Genomic DNA, 21,934 nt, shown 5'->3' on the forward strand with positions numbered 1-21,934 from the left:
GGGGATGGAGGGAGGGAAGAGGGAGGAGGGAGGGGTGGCGGGGAGGTGAAGGGGGCACGGGGAGATGGGGAGATTGAGAGGAGGAGGGTGGGAGGCGATGGTGTGGCTGGTGTTGGAGCTGTTCCGAGCCGCCCCCAGCCCCACAGTGGGTCTGGCCGCCTGGTACGCTGTGCCCATATTGCCCAGCACCGTGCCCACTGCCCTCGGGCTGCTTCGTCCCGCTAAAAACACACAGCACATGATGGCCCCGGGACAGCCCAGCTGCAGGCAGCCGTGTGGCCTCATCCTATGCCAGATCCCAGCCATGGGGTGGCTGCGGTGGGGTGGCAGGAGACCCCCAACCCCGCTGAGGTGGGGGGAAGTGGACATGGCCTGAGAGGTGCTGCTGGCGGAGGTGGCACAGAGAGGGGCAGGGGATGGCGGCGGGTGGCAGGGCAGCACCCACAGCAGGGCTGTGCAGGCGGTGAGGGCTGGGGGGGGACATGGGGGGACATGGGGGACATGGGGGCTGTGGGGGACATGATGGGGTAGCCCCATGTCTCCCCCACCCCCTGCAGCATCCTCGAGCCTCATCCCAGCCCCAGCACCTCCAGCAGTGCCCACCCACAGCCCCTCATAGCCCCTCATCGCCCCTCACCCCCCCCATCCCCTCACACCCCCCAATCCCCCATATCCCCCAATATCCCCCCCATACCCACCCCCATACCCCACGCACCCCACAGAACTACAACTCCCAGCACCCCCCGCGCCTCCCGCCGCGCGCCGCCCGCCTATAAAACCCCTCCCGGCGGGAGGCGGCGCCATTTGCCCGGCGCCTCAGGCGGCGCCGCTTCCTCCCCCGCCATGCCGCCGCCCTCCCTGCCGCCCCGGGCCCGGTAACGGCTCCTCCGCCACCACCACCACCACCACCATGAGCTCCCGGCCACCGGCCGCTCCCGGTAAGCCTCTCCCCGTCCCCACGTTCCCCGGAGATCCGGGTTGGCGGCGGCGCTGAGCCCCGGTGCGTGTGTTGGCAGCGCTGGAGCGGGGCGGCGGGGCCGTGGCCGGGAAGATGTCGCTGCCCCTCGGGGTGCCCCGGCGGGCCTTCAGCTACGACGACGCCCTGGAGGACACGGCCCCCATGACGCCGCCGCCCGCCGACCTGTGCGCCGGGGTGCTGTGGAAGCAGCCCGTCATCCCCGAGCGCAAGTACCAGGAGCTCTCGAAGGTATGGAGTTTCGCTGGAAATCTCCCTAAAAAGCAGGCCCGGGGCGCCCGGTTTCACTAAAAACCTCCTAAAACTACCCTTCTGGCATTAATAAGGTGGAATTAAGCCCCTGTGGGGGTGCTCCAGTGGTAGAGCAGCTCTTGGGGGCTGTTCCTTAGTCGTGAAGCTCCTTGCTCTTGAATGGAACTGAATAGCCATGAGCCTAGCCTCTGCTTTTCATCTCTTCCTTTAAAATGTTCTTTTTTTGTGTGTGTGTGTGTGGAAAAAACCCTGAAATTGTGGTTTGGCACAAAAAGTAAACTGTCCAGTCATGGAACAGTAACCTCAGTGTTAGGGGGAGGAGGTGAGTGCTTCGCTGGAGTTGTTATTTTGGAGCGTTTGCTGCCTGGCTGCTAGGGCCTTGCAGCCAGTGGTAGCTCTGTAAGTGTGAAGTGCTTCCAGTAAGGCACTGGAAACATAAGGAATGAGGCGAGGGAGAGCTAATCAGCAGCCTCTCATCTGTGAGACTGTCATTTTGCAAACAGCTGCTGCTTCTGAGCTGTCTGTGGAGAAGTTCCTGCCCGCCTGACCTTGCAGTCCAGCGTGTGGCTGTGCGAATTGCCGTGGATGTGTTCTAGCTTTGTTCCTATTGACCTTTTCAAACTTAAACTTAATGACTTGTTGGCTCTGAGCCCAGCATGTTTTCGAATGTTGAATGAAAGTTGCTTGCTCATTACTAAGAATAAGGTTCAGGCGATAAGTGTTCCTGGGTTGTGGATAGAACAGCGTTTTTTTTCCGTGTGATAAAGTCTTGCTGCTAGTGCAACTCGGCCTTGTTTCTTTTGGGGTAGTTGAGATGTGTTGTGATGAAGAGCTGAGGTACTTCCTCACCATAACCTACACCTTCTTCTGCACAGGTGGAGGAGGGGGATGCTCATGTGAATGCACCTGTCATAACTCCTTCATCTTCCACCGAAAGCGTCAACAAGGTACCCGTGGTAAAGGCCAAGGCCACTCATATCATCATGAACTCTCTCATCACAAGTAAGAGCTCAGCTTTCTGTAAGATCTCTGCTTTCTGTAGTTTGGTGGCTGATGGGTGTGGGCACGGGAGTGTGGTCCGGCTTGGTAGTGCCTCGAGGTAACTGTAAGTGTTCCTGGATGGTCTGTGCGTTCAGAGAAACTCTGTTTTTAATCAACACAGTCATTAGAGGACGTTTCTAGAAGGAAGCAGGGAATTAGGGGATAGGCCACCTTACAGCCTCCGTGTTTCCTGGCGCAGGAGTTGAGCAGTGAGGGGGAGTGCAGGGAATGTGCTGTGCTGATAGGGCGCTGCAGTCCACACCGCCTTACGCTGGAGCTCAGAGGCTGCTGCTGGGTGTTTGCTCATTAACTTGGCATTTCTTGCTGTTAGGTAGAGTTCTGCAATTACCTGAAGTTGTGTGGACAGGTGATGTGCTGAGCTAATGGAGCACTTCATGGCATTTATGGTAACAGCAGCAGGTGTCTCGCTAACAGCCAGACTTTAAAAAAACAAACCTCATGAATCATGAAGCTTTAAAATGAAATTGGGCCAGTTATGTTTGCACAGAGAATGTGTTCATTTGCAGCAAGGGAAATTAAATATGTTACTCTGTGCCTGCTGCCTCTTCTTTTAACAGCTGGGATTCATTTTTTTCCTACAAGCAATGTTGCCAAAGACCCCTAGGTAGGTTTTAGGCCAGCATTTTGGAATAGCTTTATGCTTGTTCCTTGTTGTGGCTCAAAAATGACCAGCATATTGGAAGGTGCCGTGCAGGAGTAGGGACTTTCTGCTGGAAAGCAGCTTTTGTTTTAGTACAATGATAAAATAACTACCTAGATAAAAGCATGACGGCCTAAAAATGCTCTAATGCAGTAAGAAGTCAGAAACTCTGAATTGCTCCTCCCAGGAGAGAAGTTCAGATGCAAATTGGAAATAGACAAAAGCCTTCTAGATCTCTTGTACGATGCACTATCACTGCAAATAACTTTAACGTTAAAATGGAAGTTATTTTTTAAAAAAGACAATAACTTTTTGTGTACTAATTCCTTTTAACTTTGATTCACTAGCCAACCTAAGAACAGTTTCCTATGCTGATAGTAAAAAGGTGCTCGCTTCAAGAACTGAACTGGTATCAATCTATTGGCTGGTGGCTCTGTGGTTGGCTGAAGAAACTTATTTTACCTAAGCTAGAATTGCTGTGGGAGTCTTTACCACCTGCTCTGCAATGCTGTGATTGTCAGATCAGCTGGTGTGGGCAGTCTTTCAGAAATCTTACTCTTTCATTGGCAAAAAAGTTGAAAAATCAAGGGGGCCACTTAAAATATCCAGCTTGTTGTGGGGTCTTCTAGACTTGGAAATTATAATTAGAAGTGATGCAGCTTGTTGGATTAAACGTGTTTAAATACAAGTGTTACATCTGCAACGCATCCTGTGATTTGGGACAAAGCACTGCCTATCTGACTCGCTTAGCCCCGTGACTCAGGATAGCCTCCTGGTCAGAACAGCTCCTTAGTTTCATCTTGCAGCCTCTGTCAACTCGTCACAGTAGGTATGAACGATGAAGTTACCTGTGGCCACTCGAGTTGCCTTTTCTAGAACTGCTTGTGGCGGCTCTTTTGTGTGAACGTGTGCTCTTGTCCATTCCAGAGCAGACTCAGGAGAGCATTCAGCGCTTTGAGCAGCAGGCAGGGCTGCGAGAAGCTGGCTACACTCCCCACAAAGGCCTCACCACGGAGGAGACCAAGTATCACCGAGTGGCTGAGGCAGTGCATGTAAGACTTCTTTTCCTTGTGTTTTTTTTTTGTTGGTTGTGTACTAGCCTGACACCTGTCTGACATAACTTTGGGAGCGTGTTGCTGGGACTATTTAAACTGCTTACTCTGAAGGTGTTTAGTGTATTGTGTAAAAAGATTACCCACCTGTGTTAAACTTGCTGTTGGCCTGTATAGTTTTGAAACGGTTTGTTCTGAAAACTGCAATATTGCCCAGTCACTTCCAGCTGGGGACATCTCTGTACAGAGCCTAGCTTCTTGCTGTACCTCCCAGAGGTGCCCTGCAGTGAACATTAAGTGTTTGTCCCAGCGTTATCTCTCCGGGGATAGCTGACACGAAATGCCAGCCTTCTGGGTATTGAGGGCAGAGCTTGGCATCCATTCTCTCTGCAAACGCTTGTCTCTGTTGTGGTTTTTCTGTTCAAGAACTGGAAGAGACTTGCCAACTCACATATTTTTAAAGAAAGTATAATTTGAGGTTCAATATATTTTTATGTGCAAATGCAATTTCGAAGGAGCTCAGCTGTTTGGTAAGTGGATGAGGCACTCCCAGATCTTACTGTGCTGAGCAACACTAATCTGAGGGTAGGGCAGAGAAGGCCTTTGACACCTGAAATAAACATGCTTGGTGAGTTTTGGCCTTCAGTCTTATCCCTGAATCCAAGTAACTTCTCCAATTTTAAAGGTCCTGTTTACATTTTCCAGCTTGATGCTTATTTTGATGATCTTGAATTACCCTCATCTCTTCCAATGCTACTTTTCCATAGCATTAAGATGCCAAGTGCAGAAGGTACTTATCAGGTGTTTGTGGTGGTTAAGCGTTGAACGGACTGAACTTAGAACTCTACTCGCTGCTGCCTTAGTGATGCCAAGCCTCATTTGAGTCCTGTAATGAATCCAGGAACTCCTGGTGCACTGGGACAGCAGTGCTGAAGCTCTGGACCTTTGTTTTGACTTTGTACTGAGCTAACTTTGCAGTACAAATCAGCAGTCTCTGAATAAGCACTGTTCTAGTTGGGTTACCTATTCCTTGAAACAAGCCAGAACTACTTGTAAACCACGCATTTCTAACGTTAAAAGTTTGAAAATGAAATCGGGCTTGCTTCTTACTGGAAATAAAGACAAAGGTCTTCAGCCAGCATGTTTCTGGTGAGCTCAGCTGCCCACAGTGATCTTGCAGTTGGATTTCAATAGCGAGCCTTCCAGGCGTACCCTTGCAAGGTCAAAGTTTCAGCAGCAGCGTCAGTGAGTTGTGTTGGTGTGGCTTGGATAACCACAGGCACTGTTCTGAGAAGGTGCCTGTGCAGTCAGCGTTTGAACTATAACTGTCCTTCAAGTGACTTCTTTCAAGCTCTGTTTGTACAGAATGGCTTGTAATTGCCTGGGTCACACGCACCCAGCTCCTGATTGCTGTGTGACTGGACGTATTCTTCACGTGCAGTCCAAATTGTTGTTCTAGTGCAGTGCTTTCACCTTATTTGTGAATTACTTCTCAGTGTCTCATGCTCCTAGGCTTCTGCGCAAGGCCTTGTCTCACCTTCGTTAGAGAACTTGTGGGGCTGAAGCCTCTGCTCTGAGCAGTGCTCCAGACACACGGCTGCTGTGGCACTTGGACTTGTTGCCCTGCAGCCAGCAGTTCAGCCAGCTCTGCTGCACTGGAGGCAACCTTCCTGGGAGCGCTGGTATTTCAGCAGTGTGCTGCTGTTGAGCAGTGACTGACCTGCAGTGAGCTACATGGTTTTCTTCCATTAGCTTGGAGGGTGTCCACTTGCATGAGCATAGTGATGAAATGTTTGTATGCGCCCTGGAAAGAAGCTTAAGGGGTGTATGCAAGTATTGTAATACTGAGTATAATCAGGTTAAAATAACGATTAAAATCCCTTGTATGTGATACAAACAGCTGTCCAGTTTTGACAGTAAAACTGGCTGCATTCCATATGCCTTGTACTTAAGGTCTGTTGCTTGTGTTTCTCTTGCCTTTCCCAACAGAAGCTAAAAATGCAGAGTGGAGAAATGACAAAAGACGACAAACAGACTTCTTCTGCTCAGTCCACTCCAAGCAGCACTCCCCACTCCTCTCCCAAGCATAAAACCAGGTACCCTGCCCCTGGCAGATCACTGCCTCCGTGGTTTCCTGCAGGCTGCTGAGGTGGGATGTGCTGCAAATATCCCCTTTACGCTGTGAGGGACTCTCTGAGGGGTGGAGCTCAGGGACTGCTGTGGATTTGCATCAGAACCAAATATATCGGAAGCTTATGGGACTTCTGTCAAATCAAGGCAAATTCAAGGCAAATCTGTTAAGATCTTTCAGGTTTTCCCTGGTAACTACATGTAAATTTTCTGGTGCGGTGGGGCCCACCTGAAGTGGTGTCTGTTTTCATACATCCCGGTAATTTTTTTCCATAGGAGTTGGTTCAGTCAGGGATCCTCTGCTTCTATCACTGGCCCAGACTTTGTTGCCATGGAAGCTGGTGGGGACAGATTGCCATCTGAAAGATGGAGTTTTTTTGGACCCAAAGCCATCCAGAAATCCACCAACGATCCAGGTATGTCCTCTAAAATCTCCTGCATTGCAGGAGGTGGGGAGAACTGTTAAACAGCAAAAATGCCAGCTGTTTCTGTTCACCTTGGGGGAGTGTGTGCTACTCGTATTGTTTCTGTGCCAAACAGGGTGGTACAGCACTCAGTACTGGCAGGAGTGGAGAAAGGACTTGGCTAGTTTTCCTAGCCCTTACTTGCTGGGATTTTTATTTTTTTACCAGGAGGATTTACCATCCAATCCTATAAGGGTGCCCAGAAGCCATCCCCAATGGAGCTGATGCGTGCTCAGGCTACTAGAATGTCAGAGGATCCGGTCACCTTCAAGCCACCCAAAATGGACATTCCAGTCACAGAAGGGAGGAAACAATCTCCGCGTTCCCATAACATCAAACCGCGGGATCTGAATGTGCTCACTCCAACTGGGTTCTAGGAAAAGTGCTGCTGGTATCCCTAGTACCTACCTACAAGGTGTCCCTGTGCCGTTGTGCTGCAGTAAAATAGGAATGTCTCCCTTCCAGCTCCTTATCTCAGAAAAGGAAATAGCTGTGACTGTCCTCCTAATGCCAGCCTTGAATCAGTCCTGGAAAAAACTCCTGCACTCGTGCTAACTGATTGCAAACCATCTTCTCTGCTGTACTGCACCAGCTCTGTCTGCTAGGCTGCACTGCGAGACACGCTTCCCGGTACGCTGTGCTAAAGTAAAACCTTGAGCCACGTCCTGTGGGAGAGGACTGCGTGGGCGTGCAGATAGGCTGGCGTGTCTGCATGTGGTCTGGCTGGCTTGTCCTGCTCAGTGTTGAGGTACCCTCAGGAGGACTGGTTCTGTCACGTACAGAACAGCAGAAAATGATGAAAACAAGCAAGGAGCAAAAGCTGGACCGTTAGCTGCCAGGAGGGAAGAAAACTGCTCTGGGAACGTGGTAGGTCAGCTTTAAACGTGCAGCTCCCTTACTGTCTGCTGTGACCTTATAGTTCAGCGTCTAGTAACTTGCTTCTTCCTGGACTAACTTCAAAGGAAGAACGTAGCCCTGCCTGTTATAAGATACTCTTGTTATAAAGGTGGGAAAGGATCTAACGAGGCTTGGCGGTAACGAGAGAACTGCTTCATTCCTAGCTCTCTGGGTTCCTCCAGAAATGGTAGAAATGACCAGAGCTGGTGTGGCTTGAACCAAGTAAATCCTCTTTTCTTTCTGCAAAGCAACGCTGTCCAGGCTCGTCCTAGACAGGCGTGCAGTAGTTCTGGCACTCCGGTTGCTGCTTCATTGGTTTTCTGGCATCTTGTGTGAATCATGCAGAAGTGTACTGGGCACCAGTGGCACTTCTCAAAAGGGTTTTTCATTTCATCAGCATTAAACAGATTTTGCAGGGCTGGGGGAAGACTAAGTGGAAGATAAGGCTAAATGTTCCTCCTCCGTGCTGTGACACAGTGACGTGTAGTTTTTTTGGCCTAGTTTTTACCAGTTACTGCAAACAGTTAACACTTGCTTTCATGAAAAGTGGAAGAACCTCCTAGCTGCCATCTAATCCTTTGATCTGTAGACAGCATTGCTGTGTAATTGTCACCCGTCCTGTGGCAATCAGGACTCTTCTTGATCTCGTGATTGTGCTGCGGAGCTCCCTCAGCCAGAAGACAGCTCTGTGGTGCTGAGGTGGGAGTGGCAGCCTTGCATCTGTCATTAGAAGCTTTTCTGTTACAAGGACTTTTTACAGAGGTGACTTCAGGTTGTGGTCTGGAGCTTCTGCCTGCTCCAACTGTTCAGGAACTGGCTCACTTGGTTAGCTGCCCTCTGAGGAATATATTCTGTGGCTCTGCTTCATCTCAAGCTTCAGCAGCACTGCCAGCGGTGTTAGGTTGAAAGCCTCCCACCCAGCCGAGCAGTTACCGCTGTCACCAGTCATTTGCACCTTGATGATCAGAATCTCTCGTTTGACATTAATTTATTGTCTGTATTCATGTCTTAAATGTGTATGATTTTTGTTACAAGAAAATAAAACCCTTGTGAATGGAGGTCCTTGCTTTTTAGTGTTGGTAAAGCACCTGTGGAAGAAATGTGGGGCTGTGCAGTGCCTACCAGGCTGCTTGCTGCTGGCCAACAAGTGTGGGGCCAAGGTTGTGCCTACGAAGGCTGAGAGCACTCATTGTGGCAAATACTTGCTGTGTAAAACTCCCCTTTGACAGGAAGACTAGGTTTAAAGCCACATTAAGTCCTGTTTTAGGCCTTTTGCTGATGAAACCTTGTAGTTTCTTGAGCTGTTCAGATGAATGTTTGCACCTGGACCAAGGAGCTGGGCACAGATGTGGGAACCAGGCTGGTGTTTGCCTAGTGATGCCCAGCTCCTGGCTTTGCCTTCCTCCTTTGGGTTTGAGTGCTCCTGACAGAGCACACAGTTCTGGGTGTTGGGCATGACTGAGCTGAACACTGCCTTGTTTTTCTTTGAATGTTTGCAGAGCTGAAAGTGGTGGAATGGATCCTGAAGCACCTACATGCTCTTGTACTGTCTGCTGCTGCAGGTCCTGGTTACATCTCAGTTTAGTTCCGAAGGCTGCTGTTAAGGGGTGGTCTCTTGGTGGGATGCTCTCATTCTGCTTTCTGTATCCTGCTCAGGTTTTGTTCCTGGGATATGATCAAAGTATCAGAAAACAACATCTAACTGTGGACCTGCTGAATTACCATTCTGGAAGAAGTGCTGCCCTTCCAGCTGAGGCTGCTATCCATGCCTTTCCTGATGTGGCTAGCTGCCTTGCTCCAAGTCACATCGGTGGGATTGTTTAGGGAAAGGTTCATCCCCTGAGTGTCCTGGAGATCTTGACACTGTGAACCTCCTCGCTGTTATCTACAGCTGTGTTTTGATAAGTTCATCAACTTCCCTAGATATTGAACAGGTATTAGGGCGTTTTGCCATGCAAACTATTGCCAGTTCATGGCTGCTTCAGACTAATGCTATCCCAAGGTACAGCTAGCAGAGCTGTGGGCACCAAGAAGGAAGAGGCTCAACAAATACAAAATTTTTTTTTTTTCACAGGTGTACAAAGTGCTCTGGAAAACTGTAGGATGAGGCAGATTTGGAAGGAAATTCTGACACTGTAAACAAAAGATTTTCCAAATATATTAAACATGACATGACACTTGAGACTGCAGCATGAGACAGGGTTTTAAGTTCACAGTTTTTAAAGGAAACACAAAGCTGCATCAGGTAGCAGTGAAGATGAGAAACAGCTGCTGGATCATGCACACTTTCTCCTTGATCTGCAGCGGGAAGGGCTGCCCCAGGAGCTGCTGCATTCGGCTGAGGAAGTCCTCTGTCTTCAGGTAGATGTCCAGGTGGCTGATCTCATCGTCATCCTGGAGCCTGGGCTTGGCTTTCTGAATGATCAAGTCCATCCGCTCATAGAGTGAGCTCCGTAAGTGGTCTGCAAGAGGAAATGCTGTTGGGAAGAGGTGCCAATGGGCCAGCTGACCTCCTAGGGACCAATCGCAGCATCCCCCGGCAGTGCTGTGCAGCAGCAGAGCAGCTGGGAACTGTGCAGGCTCCCTCCTGGTTATCCTTGGCACTCCTGCACAAGACTAGCCTGGTGGAAGAAGGCACTGTCCCCTTCTGGAGCTGTCTGCGCGTGGAGAGAGACCGAGACATGGAGAGGGGCAGGCAGGGCTGTAGCGTCCCTTCTGCCAGTGCTAGTGGCAGACTGGAGAGCTGTCTAGCTGCAAAGATGGTCTCCAAAGAGCTTAATGGTGCTCTTCTGAGGTTTCAGGGACATCAGCACACTATGCACGTGTGGCTGTGGTTTTCTCTGCGTTTATCTGAGCGCCTTAACTCCGGTAAAGCAGAATTTGGTAAGGGACTTTAGGAAATTTTGGATAAAATGGGAGCGTTTTGTGACTGTGACAATCTGCAGGGGTCAGAAATAGTGCTCCTTCCAGGGCTGCTGGTGGTGCTCCCTGCCCAGTGTATGTGCTTGGTGTGTCCTGGCTTTACCACCCCCTTTTCCTTCTGCTTTTCCTCCTAAGCCACTGAATTCTGCCTGCTGTGCTCCCAGCTTAACAGTGGGTGCACAGCGCTCTGCTGCCTACTTCCCAGGGCTGGCACTGCTACTTCAGGCAATTTCTTGGCAGCTAAACTTGGCAAAGCAGGTGGTGCTCCCTGCTTGATGCAGTAGCACTTTATTGCTCTGACTGCTGAGAATAGTTCCCAGGAAGGATGGAAGCACATGATGTTTCTAAGCATTTGTGGCTGTGAGCTCAAGAGTGGTGAGGTGAAGTATTTGGGCTGTTCCACTGCAGCCTCTTGATGAGTTTGTGTTTATCAAAGCCAGAACAGGCTGCTTACCCAGTATTACGTTTTGGTAACTTATTAGCAGCAAACTCAAGTATTCCAGCATTTCGTCCCATCTCTGCCACGTTGCTACGTCATCCTAGGACAGGAGACAGGATTTGGTTAGTAGGAGAGGTTTTCTCAGGAGAAAGCAATGCAAGGGGGAGGACGGACAGGATACCTGGTACTGAAGCAGCACAGACGAGTGGCCCAGAAAATACAGGATCTTGGACAGAGACAAGGGCAAGGTTGTGGGCATGTCACAACTGTGATGGAACATCATCTCCAGCAGTTTGCAGCGCAGGAGGTGGCTATCCATGCTGTTTAACAGAGCTTCCCTGAAAGACAAAGGTGTTTATTGTGGGGGAGACAGCACAGCCTGACCAGGAGCAGCTGCTTCAGCATGTTTCTGGTGTCTTGCTGGTGCTGATCTGGTGGGAGAGTGGGGTGACTGGAGGGGCTGCCCACAAGGACAGCGGAAGCAAGCCCACCAGATGGGACAAACCTTTGTCAGGCGGCTTGGCCACGGGTGTGCTTACAGTATTTGGGTCTGATCTGTGGCAACCTGAGTTGGGAATGGCCTGTGGAACAAGCTGAGTTGCTTCACTTGCCCCTGCCCAGCAGCCTGTGCAGCAGTTAGCCATTCCTGCTGACTCGCAGGGAGCAGAGCCAAGCAAGTGTGGAGTGGTGTCAGCTGCCAGCTGGATCTAGGAGATCTGCCTTGAATGAGTGATAGCTTGGCTAGAGTCGATTTGGCTTGCTTAGACCCAGTCTGTGCTCAGAGTTCTGCTAAAAGGATCTGAAAGGGTTTGAAACATCTGTGCCTTGTGGTCTCACGTCTATGCCAGAGCCGCTCGGGCCCTGTGCCTTGGCTTCAGGCACTGCGCTTCTTACAGAAGCAAACAAAAGCTTGTCCAGGCAGAGCTGCAGGAAGTGTCACTTCTGAGGAGCTTCTCAGTAGTGCCTGGGAATCAGTGCTGTCTGCTGGGACTCGACTGTGCTCGTGCAGAGCTGCTTTTTAGACCCTCTGTGCGTTTGTAAGGTTATGCAACTTTAACGAGAAGGAGAATCGATTGTTCTCAGCATCACACCGGGGAGATGGGTGCAGTTGGTGATGCTGATGGCCTCTGTTAGTCCCATAGCTGTGCTCTTGCTGGCTGGGTCACAAATGGTCCCATCTTTCTATACCTTCTATTCCTTTATGCATTCAGATTTAGATGCAAGTTGGGAATAAGACCACTGACCGGTAAGGAGATGCTGCTTTGCACGTGTTTTTCTCACCTTTGGCTCCTCACAGGAATATTCAGAATGAATGGGAATATTAAATCAGCGATCTTGTAGGAGTTGCAGTTGGGAGATCTGTCCACTTCCACTGCCATGGACAGCATCCGCTGGAGCAGGAACATTGCCCTAGGTCAGAGAGTCAACGTTAGGAGACGGCACCCCTTGTTCTGCACAGCTCTGGGGGTGGGATCTAGCTCAGCACTGTGCCTTGCAGCGAGGGGTGTCTGGGAAAGTAGCAGGTTAGATTGGATTTGCTTCCTGCGAAGCCCTGTGCTGTCCCTTGGTGTCTGTTGAATCTGATGCTCTTGGAAGCAGTTAATCCCCAGAGGGCCCTTAGGAAAGTCTCCGGGGCTGTACTGAGCATTGGAGGAACAGCATGGGGCAGCATGGGCTGTGGGCTCCAGCCCTGATGCAGGAGGAAGGTGCTCACTGAGCCAGTTTTCCACCAAGTGAGGGAGCCTCTTGTTCCCTGAGCCCCTCTACCCCAGAGGAAACACCAGTAAAGCTGTGTGCAGGTACAGCCTGGCTTCCCTCACTTGGCAGGGACACGGTCTTGCTTCTCCCTGCCCCTAGCCCTGCGTTACGGCAGTGGGAAGCCAGGCCCTGGGCTTACTTCTGGGCGAAGACAGTTGATGGGAGCGCCTCTGCCCCGCCAGTGCTGCACGGCCTCGCTGCGGGTGAGCTGCATTCAGCCTGTGCTGCTGCCGAGTGCGTCCCCTCCGCCTCCTGGGGCTGGGAGAACCCGATTCCTGTCACTGCTGCCACCAACCATTCGACCACCTCCCTGGGAGAGAAACAGGAGCGTTAGTGGGGATGGGCCTGGCCTTGCTGCGTCCTGACCTCCAGCTCTGCTTGGAGGCTGAGGAAAGACCCGAAGGAGGGAGGAGATGTCCCACCTGCGTGGGCAGGCTGGGGAATAGTTCTGCTGAGCAGCAGCTTTAGGTGCTTGACAAGAGGATTGCCTCCTCATTCCTGTACTGAGCTAGGCAAATCTGATCTCATTCCTGAAAAAAAGCCTGCTAGGCTGTGGTTTGGAAATGCCTTGCATCATTTTTGGTGGTTTGCTGTCATAAACCTGCTACTATTCCTTACGCTTGGTCCCTATAGTTTCCTCTCTTTCCTAAGCTTGTTTCTTGAAAAATGTGACCTGGATTCTGAAGAAGTGTCCCCTAAGCCCCTGCCCCTCCCCATCTGGTCGGAGTAGAGGGGAGGAAGAGGCATCCCTTACTTCACGTTGCTGAAGCACTCGTTACAGGAAAGCACTTTCTTGGCAATTGACCTCTGCAGCAGGCGCAGCTGCAGGTTCTTCTGGAAGTCATCCTGCAGGGTCTGCACCACGTACTGCAGGAAGAGCAGGCGGCCAGGGGGCTTCTCCTGGGGGCAGACAGAGATGGTGTGAGGCTGGTGGAGCCCCAGGGCAAGGAGCGTCAGGGAATTTGGCTGTGTTGGCAACGGGCTCGTATACGTGGCTGAGGAATAGTACCTGGTCCTCCATGATGTACTTCAGCAGCGCCCAGTCCCATCCCACGGTGCTGGTGGTGGCTGGATGGAGCCTGCAAGGACAGCGTTGTCTGCTGGCACTCACCTGCCTTGGGGTCAGGCAGCCCTCACCCCAGGCCCTCCCCTGTCCCTGCTGCTCCGGTGCCCATGCTGCCTCCTCTCTAGCTCTGCCCTCTCCCTTTCCCCTCTCACCACATCTTTAGGAAAAAGGTGAGCACTCCTCTGTCCTACAGGACTTCTGGTGTCACAGGCTGTCCCTGCAGCTACCTTGCTACTAAAGGATTAACGCGTGCTTCTGGTATTTTCCTTTTTGTCTCAGCATCCCCTGCCTCCCTCATCCCCACGTCCTCCATCCAGTTGGGTGTTCAGTGCCTGCTGTCTATGCCAGCCGTGGTTCTGACCTGCCCGCAGTGCCTGCATCAGTTCTGATAACAGGGAGCAGGGGAAGGATCATCCTGAGGAAATCGTTCCCTGTTCCGTGGGTGAGGACCATGGAGGATAACCTGTCTGCTGGGCAGCCCCAGGGTGTGGTGGCAAAGGGAACACGTACATTTGGATCTTCATCAGCAGCACGTAGGTGTCCTTCAGCACTTCCCCCTGGTGGGGGTTCAGCAGGATGTGCCTGACCAGGTGGGAGATGGTTTCTTTGGGAGGGTAGTGCTGGCCGGAGACGAAGTCGTTCAGTAAATGCAAGGTGCCCTCCAGGAAATTCTCCTCTATGGTGGTCTGCACCATGCTCATCCTCCTGCTGGGGATGAGCTCGGCTTTCTGCTGCGTGCAAGGCAAAGGCAACGGGTGAAAACCAGCTCCCTGTGGTGCAGAGGAACCCAGCTGTGTTTGGGGCCCACCGCTAAGGAACAGCAATAACCAGAGATCCCGATCGCCGGGCAAAGCTTCCCCTGAAAGGGCAGAGCAGGGGCTGCCCCTGCTCCGAACCCCATTTACCTGCAGCTTTTCCCTGTTGCGTGTTAAGCCGTGGAAGGGGAGGTGGTGGACTCCGCTCCTCCTGAAATAGCGCAGTTTGTTCAGCCAGACCGTGCTGTCAGCCGTGGTCCTGTCTGGGGTCGAGGTCGCTTGCTGGGTTGCTGTTTTTAGTGCTGAGTCCCCCTCTTCCAGCAAAGGCCCTTTGGCCTTCCCTGGGCTTGTGGCGATGCTGCACGGCACAGGGCTCGGACTTGTGGGGAGCTCCTCTAGCTGGGAGGTGTGGGGAGTCTCCTCCTCTGTGCCGCAGTTTCCACAGCTGCTGCTGCTGCTGTGCAGACTGGAGGGGGACAGGGAGAAGAGGTCTGGGTCCAGCAGCATGCTGGCCAGGGAGCCCAAGTCGCTGTTAAACGTGGTGGTGCTGCAGTTCTGCTCCGGGCTGCAGAAGGAGCTGTGGTGGCTGGAGGCAGGAGAGCAGCAGCCCTCGTTCTCCGCCGTTCCTGCCGTGTCTGCGGCAGCACAGGGGTACGCAGGAGCGTCGTGCTGGGGTGCTGCGGGCCTCAGCCCCTTCGCCGCCTCCCTTTCTTGCTTTGTGGTGAAGCAAAGCCTGGGATGGGACGTGTGTCCGGCTGGGACAGCAGGCTCCCAGTCGGCACAGTCTGTGGGCGGAGGAGGGCTGCATGAGTCTTCATTCGTCAGGTCGATGACGGTGACGCTGCTCCACGGCGTCGCCTCTGTGCTTGTGTCCTCATGGGTCAGATCGATAATCTCCTGTGGGGACAGAGGGGTCAGTGGGGACGCCTGGGGAACATCTACAGCAACACCAGCACCACATTGTCCCTGCTCAGCCGGGACAGCCCTGGGGATGTGGGAGCTCGCTCCTCAGCAGCTGGGGACAGAAACATGGAGCAAATCCCCCGCTGCTTGGCCCTGGGGGCTGGGGCAGGCTGTGGGTAGCAGCCCCCAGCCCTACTCTTGGCCTCCCATGGTCAGGGAGTGCCAGGAGCTCCTCGTCCCAGCGCTACCTCCACATCCATAGCGGGGCACGCAGTGATGCCGAAGCGTTGGCGAGCGGTTGCCCCAAAATCAGGCGACCCCCACGCATCTCCCGGCCGGGGGCCGCTGCCTTTCCCTTTGGGGGGCACACATCGCCGTGGCGAGGCGACCTGGGGGGGGGGACGACGGACGACAACCGCTTGCCACCGGGCTACCGGCTTCCAACAGCCCCAACCCACCTCAGAACGGGGTCGGGGGGCAACGAGCGGCCCCTCAGCCCCCCGCCCTGTGAGGAACCGGCTACCGGGGGGCACCCCCTGAGGCGTGGGGGCGGCAAAACCCTCAGGGACGGGGCTGTACCGGGGGTGCAGCGGGGGTGCAGCGGGGCCGCCCCGCGTGGCGCCTCCCTCCCTTCCTCCTCCCTCCCTCCCTCCCTCACCGCGGGGCTCTCCCGGTGGTGGTGGCGGCGGCGGAGGAGGAGGCGGTGGCGGCGTTGTTGCGGGGAGCGGCCGCCGTCGGTTGCCGCCTCTGTGAGGAACGGGGCGGCCGCCATCTTAGCGGCGGGAAGCGCGTCAGGGGCCGGCGGGGCGGGCTCGGGGGCGGCCCTGAGGCGGCGGCGGCCCCGGCCCCGGCCCCGCCATGGCGGTGTCGCCCTACGTGCAGGCCATGCAGGAGCTGTTCCGGGCCAACACGCGGAGCCGCGAGTTCCCGGCTCACGGCGCCAAGGTGCACTCGGTGGCCTGGAGCTGCTGCGGCCGCCGCCTGGCCTCCGGCTCTTTCGATAAGACGGCCAGCGTCTTCCTGCTCGAGAAGGACCGGCTGGTGAGGCGGCGGTGGAGGGGAGGGGAGGGGAGGGGAGGGGAGGGGGGGAGGCCGCTGGGGAGGGGGGGGGAGCAGCGGAGGGACCCCGGTTGGGGTAGGGAGCGACCGTGGGGGTCGGTACTGGGGTATGGGGGGAGGTACCGGGGTGTGTGGGGGAGGTACTGGGGTCAGGGGGCCTGGACCGGGGTGTGGGGGCTGGTACCGGGATCAGGGAGCTGGTACTGGGACATAGGGACCAGTACCGGGGCGTGGGGGCCGGTACTGTGGTCATAGGACCAGTACTGGGGTCAGGGGGCCGGTACTGGGATATGGGGGTTGTTACTGGGATGTATGGGTGAGGTACTGGGGTGTGGGGGCTGGTACTGGGATCAGGGAGCTAGTACTGGGACACAGGGGCCAGTACTGGGGTGTGGGGGCTGGTACCAGGATCTGATGTCCAGTACTGGGGTGTGTGGGGGAGGTACCGGGGCCTGGGGGCCGATACTGCGGTGTGGGAGCTGGTACTGGGATCAGGGAGCTGGTGCTAGGGCATACAGGCCAGTACTGGGGTGTGGAGGCCGGTACTGGGATCAGGGACTCAGTACTGGGATGTGGGGGCTGGTACCGGGGTCGGTGTCTGTTAGGGGAGGCTGGGGATGGTGACTGAAGCAGTGGTGGAGGTGCTGGGATCAGTAAATGGCAGTGCCCCAGGGATGGGCTGACCTTGCTGGGGCTCTTTTCCCCGTCGGATAACCGTCCTCTTCCCCCAGGTAAAGGAGAACAACTACCGGGGGCACGGGGACAGCGTGGATCAGCTCTGCTGGCACCCCAGCAACCCCGACCTCTTTGTCACGGCGTCTGGGGACAAGACCATCCGCATCTGGGACGTCCGCACCACCAAGTGCATCGCCACCGTCAACACCAAAGGTGGGTCCCTGCCTTCTGCGGGCTGCTGGGCCCCACAGCACCCCCGCTGCGTGGGACCCCTCTGCAATGATCCTGCTCCCTGGCCTCGTGTGTTGGGTTTGGCAATCAGGGCAGCTTTGTTGCTGCTTCTGGTTTCGTGACGCCCTCATCTAACTTGAGCTGGGGTAAGGGGCAGCAGGGACCACGAGGGCTGGCTCCCGCAGGTGCCAGGGCTGGAGGAGCTGCTGAAATATGCAGCTGACTGTTAAAGCATCCTGCGTGCTCTTCTCTGCAGGCTGGGGGCTACAAGGCTGGAGGCTGGGGAAGGCGTGTTTGCAGAGACAAAAGGTCGAAGTCAAAGTTTACGTTGATGTAAAAAAGCAATTCTTCAAATTTATGAGTTGATTGACCCAGATACTGGCCTAGGAAATCCCATCACTCGCCTAGGAAATCTCTGACTTTCAATTGTCAGAGCTAGAAACAATGTTGTAAGGTGACATAATTGCAGCCTGCCTTGTTCCTACCCTTGTTCGTGTGTATTTGTTGTTGGCTGCTGCTTGTTTTGGATATTGAAGATTGCCGAGTTAAGTGGGTCTTTGATTTGACCTTGTTTGGTGGTTGCTGTGGCTAAAACAGAAAGGGTAGTGATGCAGTCATGTTGACTTGAAACTACGGTTCTGCTAATTCGAATTTTCAGTCCTTGTGCATGTTGCTGGACGGTTACTGTGCAGAGTGTGAGTGTTAAATCGCAGACCCGGCAGTCTTTCCCATCTGGGAGTTGGTTAGAGTTAGTGGAGCAGACTGGGGCCTTGGATCAGGAATGATAGCAGCCCACCTGCTTAACGCACTGGGGCTCCTGCAGGCTCCTCATATGTGTGGCAATGAGACCTGTGGAAATGAGACCTGTTGTCTTTCTGCCCTTCTAGGGGAGAACATCAACATCTGTTGGAGCCCTGATGGGCAGACCATCGCAGTGGGGAACAAGGATGATGTTGTCACCTTCATCGATGCCAAGACACATCGCTCCAAAGCGGAGGAACAGTTCAAGTTTGAGGTGAATGAGATCTCCTGGAACAACGATAACAACATGTTCTTCCTCACTAACGGGAACGGCTGCATCAACATCCTCAGGTGGGTGCCAGGATAATGAGTGGGCTGGGTACCTGGGTGGCTGTCCTGGTGCGTTTCTGTCATCCAAGGCAGTCTGCCACCCCCCGTGCTGCTTTTGGGAAGTCCCACACCCCAGAAATCCCCAGTCCTGTGGTGGGAACAAGCTTGTCTGGAATGAGGCCGCCCCATTTCTGGGCTGGGCCCCCTGTGCGTGACCCAGAGGTTTTGTCTCCTTCACCCAGCCCTCGAGGCTTCCAGCGGTGTCACCCTGCACCGTCCTGCTTCACTCAGAGTCCCCACATGTTTTACACTCTCACACAACCACCGCCCTTCTCTCACTGCTTCCTAACCCTCTCCCTTCATCTCCGCAGCTACCCGGAGCTGAAACCCATTCAGTCCATCAACGCCCATCCCTCCAACTGCATCTGCATCAAGTTTGACCCCATGGGGAAGTACTTTGCCACGGGCAGCGCTGATGCGCTCGTCAGCCTGTGGGATGTGGACGAGCTGGTGTGCGTGAGGTGCTTCTCCAGGTAGGTGCTGCTGGCCCGACGCTCTCTGCCTCCTCCCTCTCGTGGCCGTGCGGGGATCGCTCACTCTCTGCTTTGCCCTCCCGCTGCAGGCTGGACTGGCCCGTGCGAACGCTGAGCTTCAGCCACGACGGGAAGATGCTGGCGTCGGCATCGGAGGATCACTTCATTGACATTGCGGAGGTGGAGACAGGTAACGGCTGAATTTCGGGGAGCAGTAAGGGGGGAATCGGGTAGAGAAGCGCTGGTGGAGCTGGGAGGGCGCTGGAGGAGCTTGGTGTGCGCAGCAGAGCGCCAGAAGAGGGAGCCTCTGCCTCGCTAATCCCTCGTAGATCTGCGTGTCGTGCCTGAGCCTTGTCACCAGGTGATTAAAAGGCGCTGAAGCAGCGTTTGCTCCTCCGCTGCCCTGCGTGGGAGGGAGGAGGCAGGTGCTCGGCCCTGCTGCGCGCCACGGGGCAGCGTGCAGCGCGGGGCTGCGCTGACGTGGGCCCTTTTCCGTGCAGGAGAGAAGCTCTGGGAGGTGCAGTGCGAGTCCCCCACCTTCACAGTGGCCTGGCACCCGAAGAGGCCGCTGCTGGCCTTCGCCTGCGACGACAAAGACGGCAAATACGACAGCAGCCGGGAGGCGGGCACTGTCAAGCTTTTTGGGCTCCCCAATGACTCCTAAGGAAACGGCAGCGGGGCAGGGCGGCGGGGAGGCGACGCTGCCCTGCCCCCGGGGTTGGGAGGGTGCTCGGGTAGCGTAGGACGGGGCGAGGAGGGGCTGAGGGGGTCGCTCCCCTCCTCACCCGCTCGGCAGTGCCCTCGTGTTGTTGTCCCAGCTCCTCGTGTGCCGCTCTCGAGAGCGTTTGTAAACAGCAGCTGGTGGGCTGGTGAGGCTGGGGGTGCCAGCACAGCCCCCCCCTCACTATCTCAGGGCTGCCTTGTCTCCAGGCCACGCAGGGCCTGTTCCGAAGGCACGTGGCCAAAGAGAATCACTGAAGAGAATCACCCTCGTGGCCTGGGGGTGAGGGCAGCCCCGGAGCTCGGCCTGCTCCTTCCCCTCCCACACGTCCCCCGTCTCTTCCCCGCGTGGGGCAGCACGGGGAGGGTGGGGGGGACGCGTGGGCTGGGGGATGTTTCCCCCCCGCTGGGGCTTTTTTTTTTTTTTTTTTTTTTTTGTATGTGTGGTTGTTTTTATAATTTTGATAAATCCTCTTCTGTAATGAAGGCGCCTGTGGCTGTTGTGGGGGCAGGAGGAGGTGAGTGGGGGGAAAAAGGGAGGTGCTGAGCTGCTGGCCCCTTCCCTCTCCCTGTCCCCATCCCCGTGTCCCCATCTCCTGTGCTGTCACCGCACCAGAGGGCGCTGTGCCCCCACGCTGGAGCACCGGGGACACCGCACAGAGGATGGGGACAGCTCCGTGGGGCCGTCCCCATCCTGTTTCCCCCCACCCTGCCCTCCCCGCTGCGCTCTGGCAGCACCCCCATGGCTGGAGCAGGGCCGTGCTGGCAGCAGGTGACCCCAGCGTGTCCCCGTGTCCCCGTCCCCGCACCCCCAGCAGGGCAGAGCCAATTTTCCCACCCCAGACCCGCTCGCGTCGCAGCTGGGCACGGCGAGGCGGTGCTGGCGCAGCCTGCCTGCGATGGAGACCTTCCCTGCGTGATCTTTATCATTCCCTCGCCCGATATTTCCTCCTGACAGAGGCTTTTCCAGGTGACTGCTCCGCTGATGCCGCCTGGGTAACAGCTGAGCTCTTCGCTCTTAAACGATGGCAAATCGGTCGAGGCTGAGGCTGGCTGCGAGCAGAGCCCTGCAGGGCTGGGGGGGGGGCACGAGGCACCCCGCTGCCCCGGGCCTCCTGTTTTTGGGGAACCGGACTTGGGGTGTCCCCAACCTCAACGGCAGGAGAGCAAAAAGAGCCCTCGTACCCCGTGGGTGTCCCCGCTTATTTTATGGGGGGAGTCACAGAGCCCGGGGGAAGGGCAGGAGGCCCCTGCCGTACCCGTGGGTTTGTAGGATGGGCCCCAAAGCCTTTTCCCTTGTCCCCAGCCCCACAGAGGGTGCTTTCAGGGTAGGCACTGGGGAATGGGAGCCAGGGAGGCCTTCCCCTTCCCCTGTGGCCCAGCCTGGGTGCTTTTGGGTGCCCCACAGGGTGACAATGAGCCCTGTGGCATCCCGTAGCGTGACGAGCAGCCAGCTTTCAGCCCTAATGGGGGCATGGAGGGGTGGGAGATGTCGGTGCGGGGCAGTGAGAGCTGAGCGAAGGCCGGAGCAATGTACAAATCCCTTTATTTTATTCGTTTGTCAAAGACTAGTTCGAGCAGGATGGTCACAGCATGACTGCGGCGCCCCGAGCCGCCCTCCGCCTCCCTAAAAGGGCCGGGGCGAGCGGCTGGGGGCTGTGGCAGAGGAAGCACGGGGGGGTCAAGGGGGTGGCAGCACGGCAAGGGACAGGCCGGGGCGGTGGCGTGCCCCCCGTCCCCCCCATCGGGGCGCGAGCGGTGGCACCTGGGACGTGCCTGGGCTGCCTCGCCCGGGGTCCCTTCCCAGGCCCCGGGGGGACCCGTGTGTGTCCAGCGCCGGGGAGGGGGGGGGCAGCCCCCAGCCCCGCGCTGGGTTTATTGCAGCCCGCGGGCACGGGGGCTCTCGGGCGGCCCCCCGGGGACAGCGGGGGGTTTGGGGGGACGGGGGTGGTGGAGGCGTGAGCAGCGGACACGAGGACGCACGGAGCAACGGGGGGCGCACCCTGGCACACGGACACCGATGCGAGAACGGGGGGGTAAAAGGGGAAAGGGGGGGGGTGAGGGGGCAGCGGGGCCGAGACACGGACGAGCGAGCGGTGTTGGGGGGGACGGCGGGGATGGGACGGGGCAGGGGGGGACGGGGCAGGGGGGGTCCCTGCCCCGCACGCGCCTTTGTACACGGTCGGCGGAGCGCGGCGCCCGCTCCTCCCGGTGCTGAAGTATTGCAGTCTAACTGATATGGCTTTAACTATGGGGCCAGAGATGCGGGGAGAAGGGGAGGGAGAGAGGGGGGGGGTCCCCTCCAACCCCACCCCCCCCCAACCCGATG

General features: G+C 55.7%; 3 protein-coding genes across 5 annotated transcripts; 2 read left to right on the forward strand and 1 right to left on the reverse strand.

Annotated features, from left to right (window-relative positions):
• The first annotated feature begins 800 nt into the window (after nucleotides 1-800).
• Nucleotides 801-17,219, forward strand: KIAA1191. Of its 2 annotated transcripts, XR_014318444.1 has the most exons (8): nucleotides 801-938; nucleotides 1,017-1,207; nucleotides 2,104-2,230; nucleotides 3,858-3,982; nucleotides 5,972-6,078; nucleotides 6,389-6,528; nucleotides 6,745-7,443; nucleotides 17,107-17,219. XR_014318444.1 is itself a non-coding variant. In XM_082771373.1 (7 exons), exons 1-7 carry the CDS (start codon nucleotides 911-913, stop codon nucleotides 6,951-6,953), a joined length of 927 nt encoding a protein of 308 aa, XP_082627499.1. In that variant the 5' UTR covers nucleotides 801-910; the 3' UTR covers nucleotides 6,954-8,531. The 2 variants fall into 2 exon arrangements, 1 of the variants encoding a protein (XP_082627499.1); XM_082771373.1 differs by lacking the exon at nucleotides 17,107-17,219 and having other exon boundaries at nucleotides 6,745-8,531.
• Nucleotides 9,551-16,088, reverse strand: SIMC1 (SUMO interacting motifs containing 1; the record flags this gene model as incomplete). 2 transcript variants are annotated; one of them, XM_082771371.1, is made up of 10 exons in its annotated part: nucleotides 9,551-9,935; nucleotides 10,850-10,934; nucleotides 11,016-11,172; nucleotides 12,116-12,244; nucleotides 12,732-12,902; nucleotides 13,347-13,492; nucleotides 13,602-13,671; nucleotides 14,169-14,386; nucleotides 14,564-15,310; nucleotides 15,975-16,088. In XM_082771371.1, the coding sequence occupies 10 exons, from the start codon at nucleotides 16,086-16,088 to the stop codon at nucleotides 9,715-9,717; spliced, it is 2,058 nt and encodes a 685-aa protein (XP_082627497.1). In that variant the 3' UTR covers nucleotides 9,551-9,714. The 2 variants fall into 2 exon arrangements, with proteins under 2 accessions (XP_082627497.1, XP_082627496.1); XM_082771370.1 differs by having other exon boundaries at nucleotides 14,169-14,389.
• On the forward strand, nucleotides 16,175-20,034 carry THOC3 (THO complex subunit 3; the record flags this gene model as incomplete). Its single annotated transcript, XM_082771372.1, has 6 exons — nucleotides 16,175-16,357; nucleotides 17,107-17,263; nucleotides 18,169-18,373; nucleotides 18,724-18,885; nucleotides 18,975-19,075; nucleotides 19,386-20,034. The coding sequence occupies 6 exons, from the start codon at nucleotides 16,175-16,177 to the stop codon at nucleotides 19,547-19,549; spliced, it is 972 nt and encodes a 323-aa protein (XP_082627498.1). The 3' UTR covers nucleotides 19,550-20,034.
• Between the last annotated feature and the right edge of the window lie 1,900 nt (nucleotides 20,035-21,934).

The sequence above is a fragment of the Aythya marila genome, assembly GCF_965140915.1.
Source record: "Aythya marila genome assembly, chromosome: 14".
Taxonomy (NCBI): domain Eukaryota; kingdom Metazoa; phylum Chordata; class Aves; order Anseriformes; family Anatidae; genus Aythya; species Aythya marila.

What these genes read in the sequence shown, in the direction of transcription:
- KIAA1191 (XM_082771373.1), top strand. Translation starts at nt 911, where the DNA reads ATGAGCTCCCGGCCACCGGCCGCTCCCG. An exon ending in CATGAACTCTCTCATCACAA is followed by an intron (nt 2,231 to 3,857) that starts GTAAGAGCTCAG and finishes TGTCCATTCCAG; the next exon opens with AGCAGACTCAGGAGAGCATT. An exon ending in TCTCCCAAGCATAAAACCAG is followed by an intron (nt 6,079 to 6,388) that starts GTACCCTGCCCC and finishes TTTTTTCCATAG; the next exon opens with GAGTTGGTTCAGTCAGGGAT.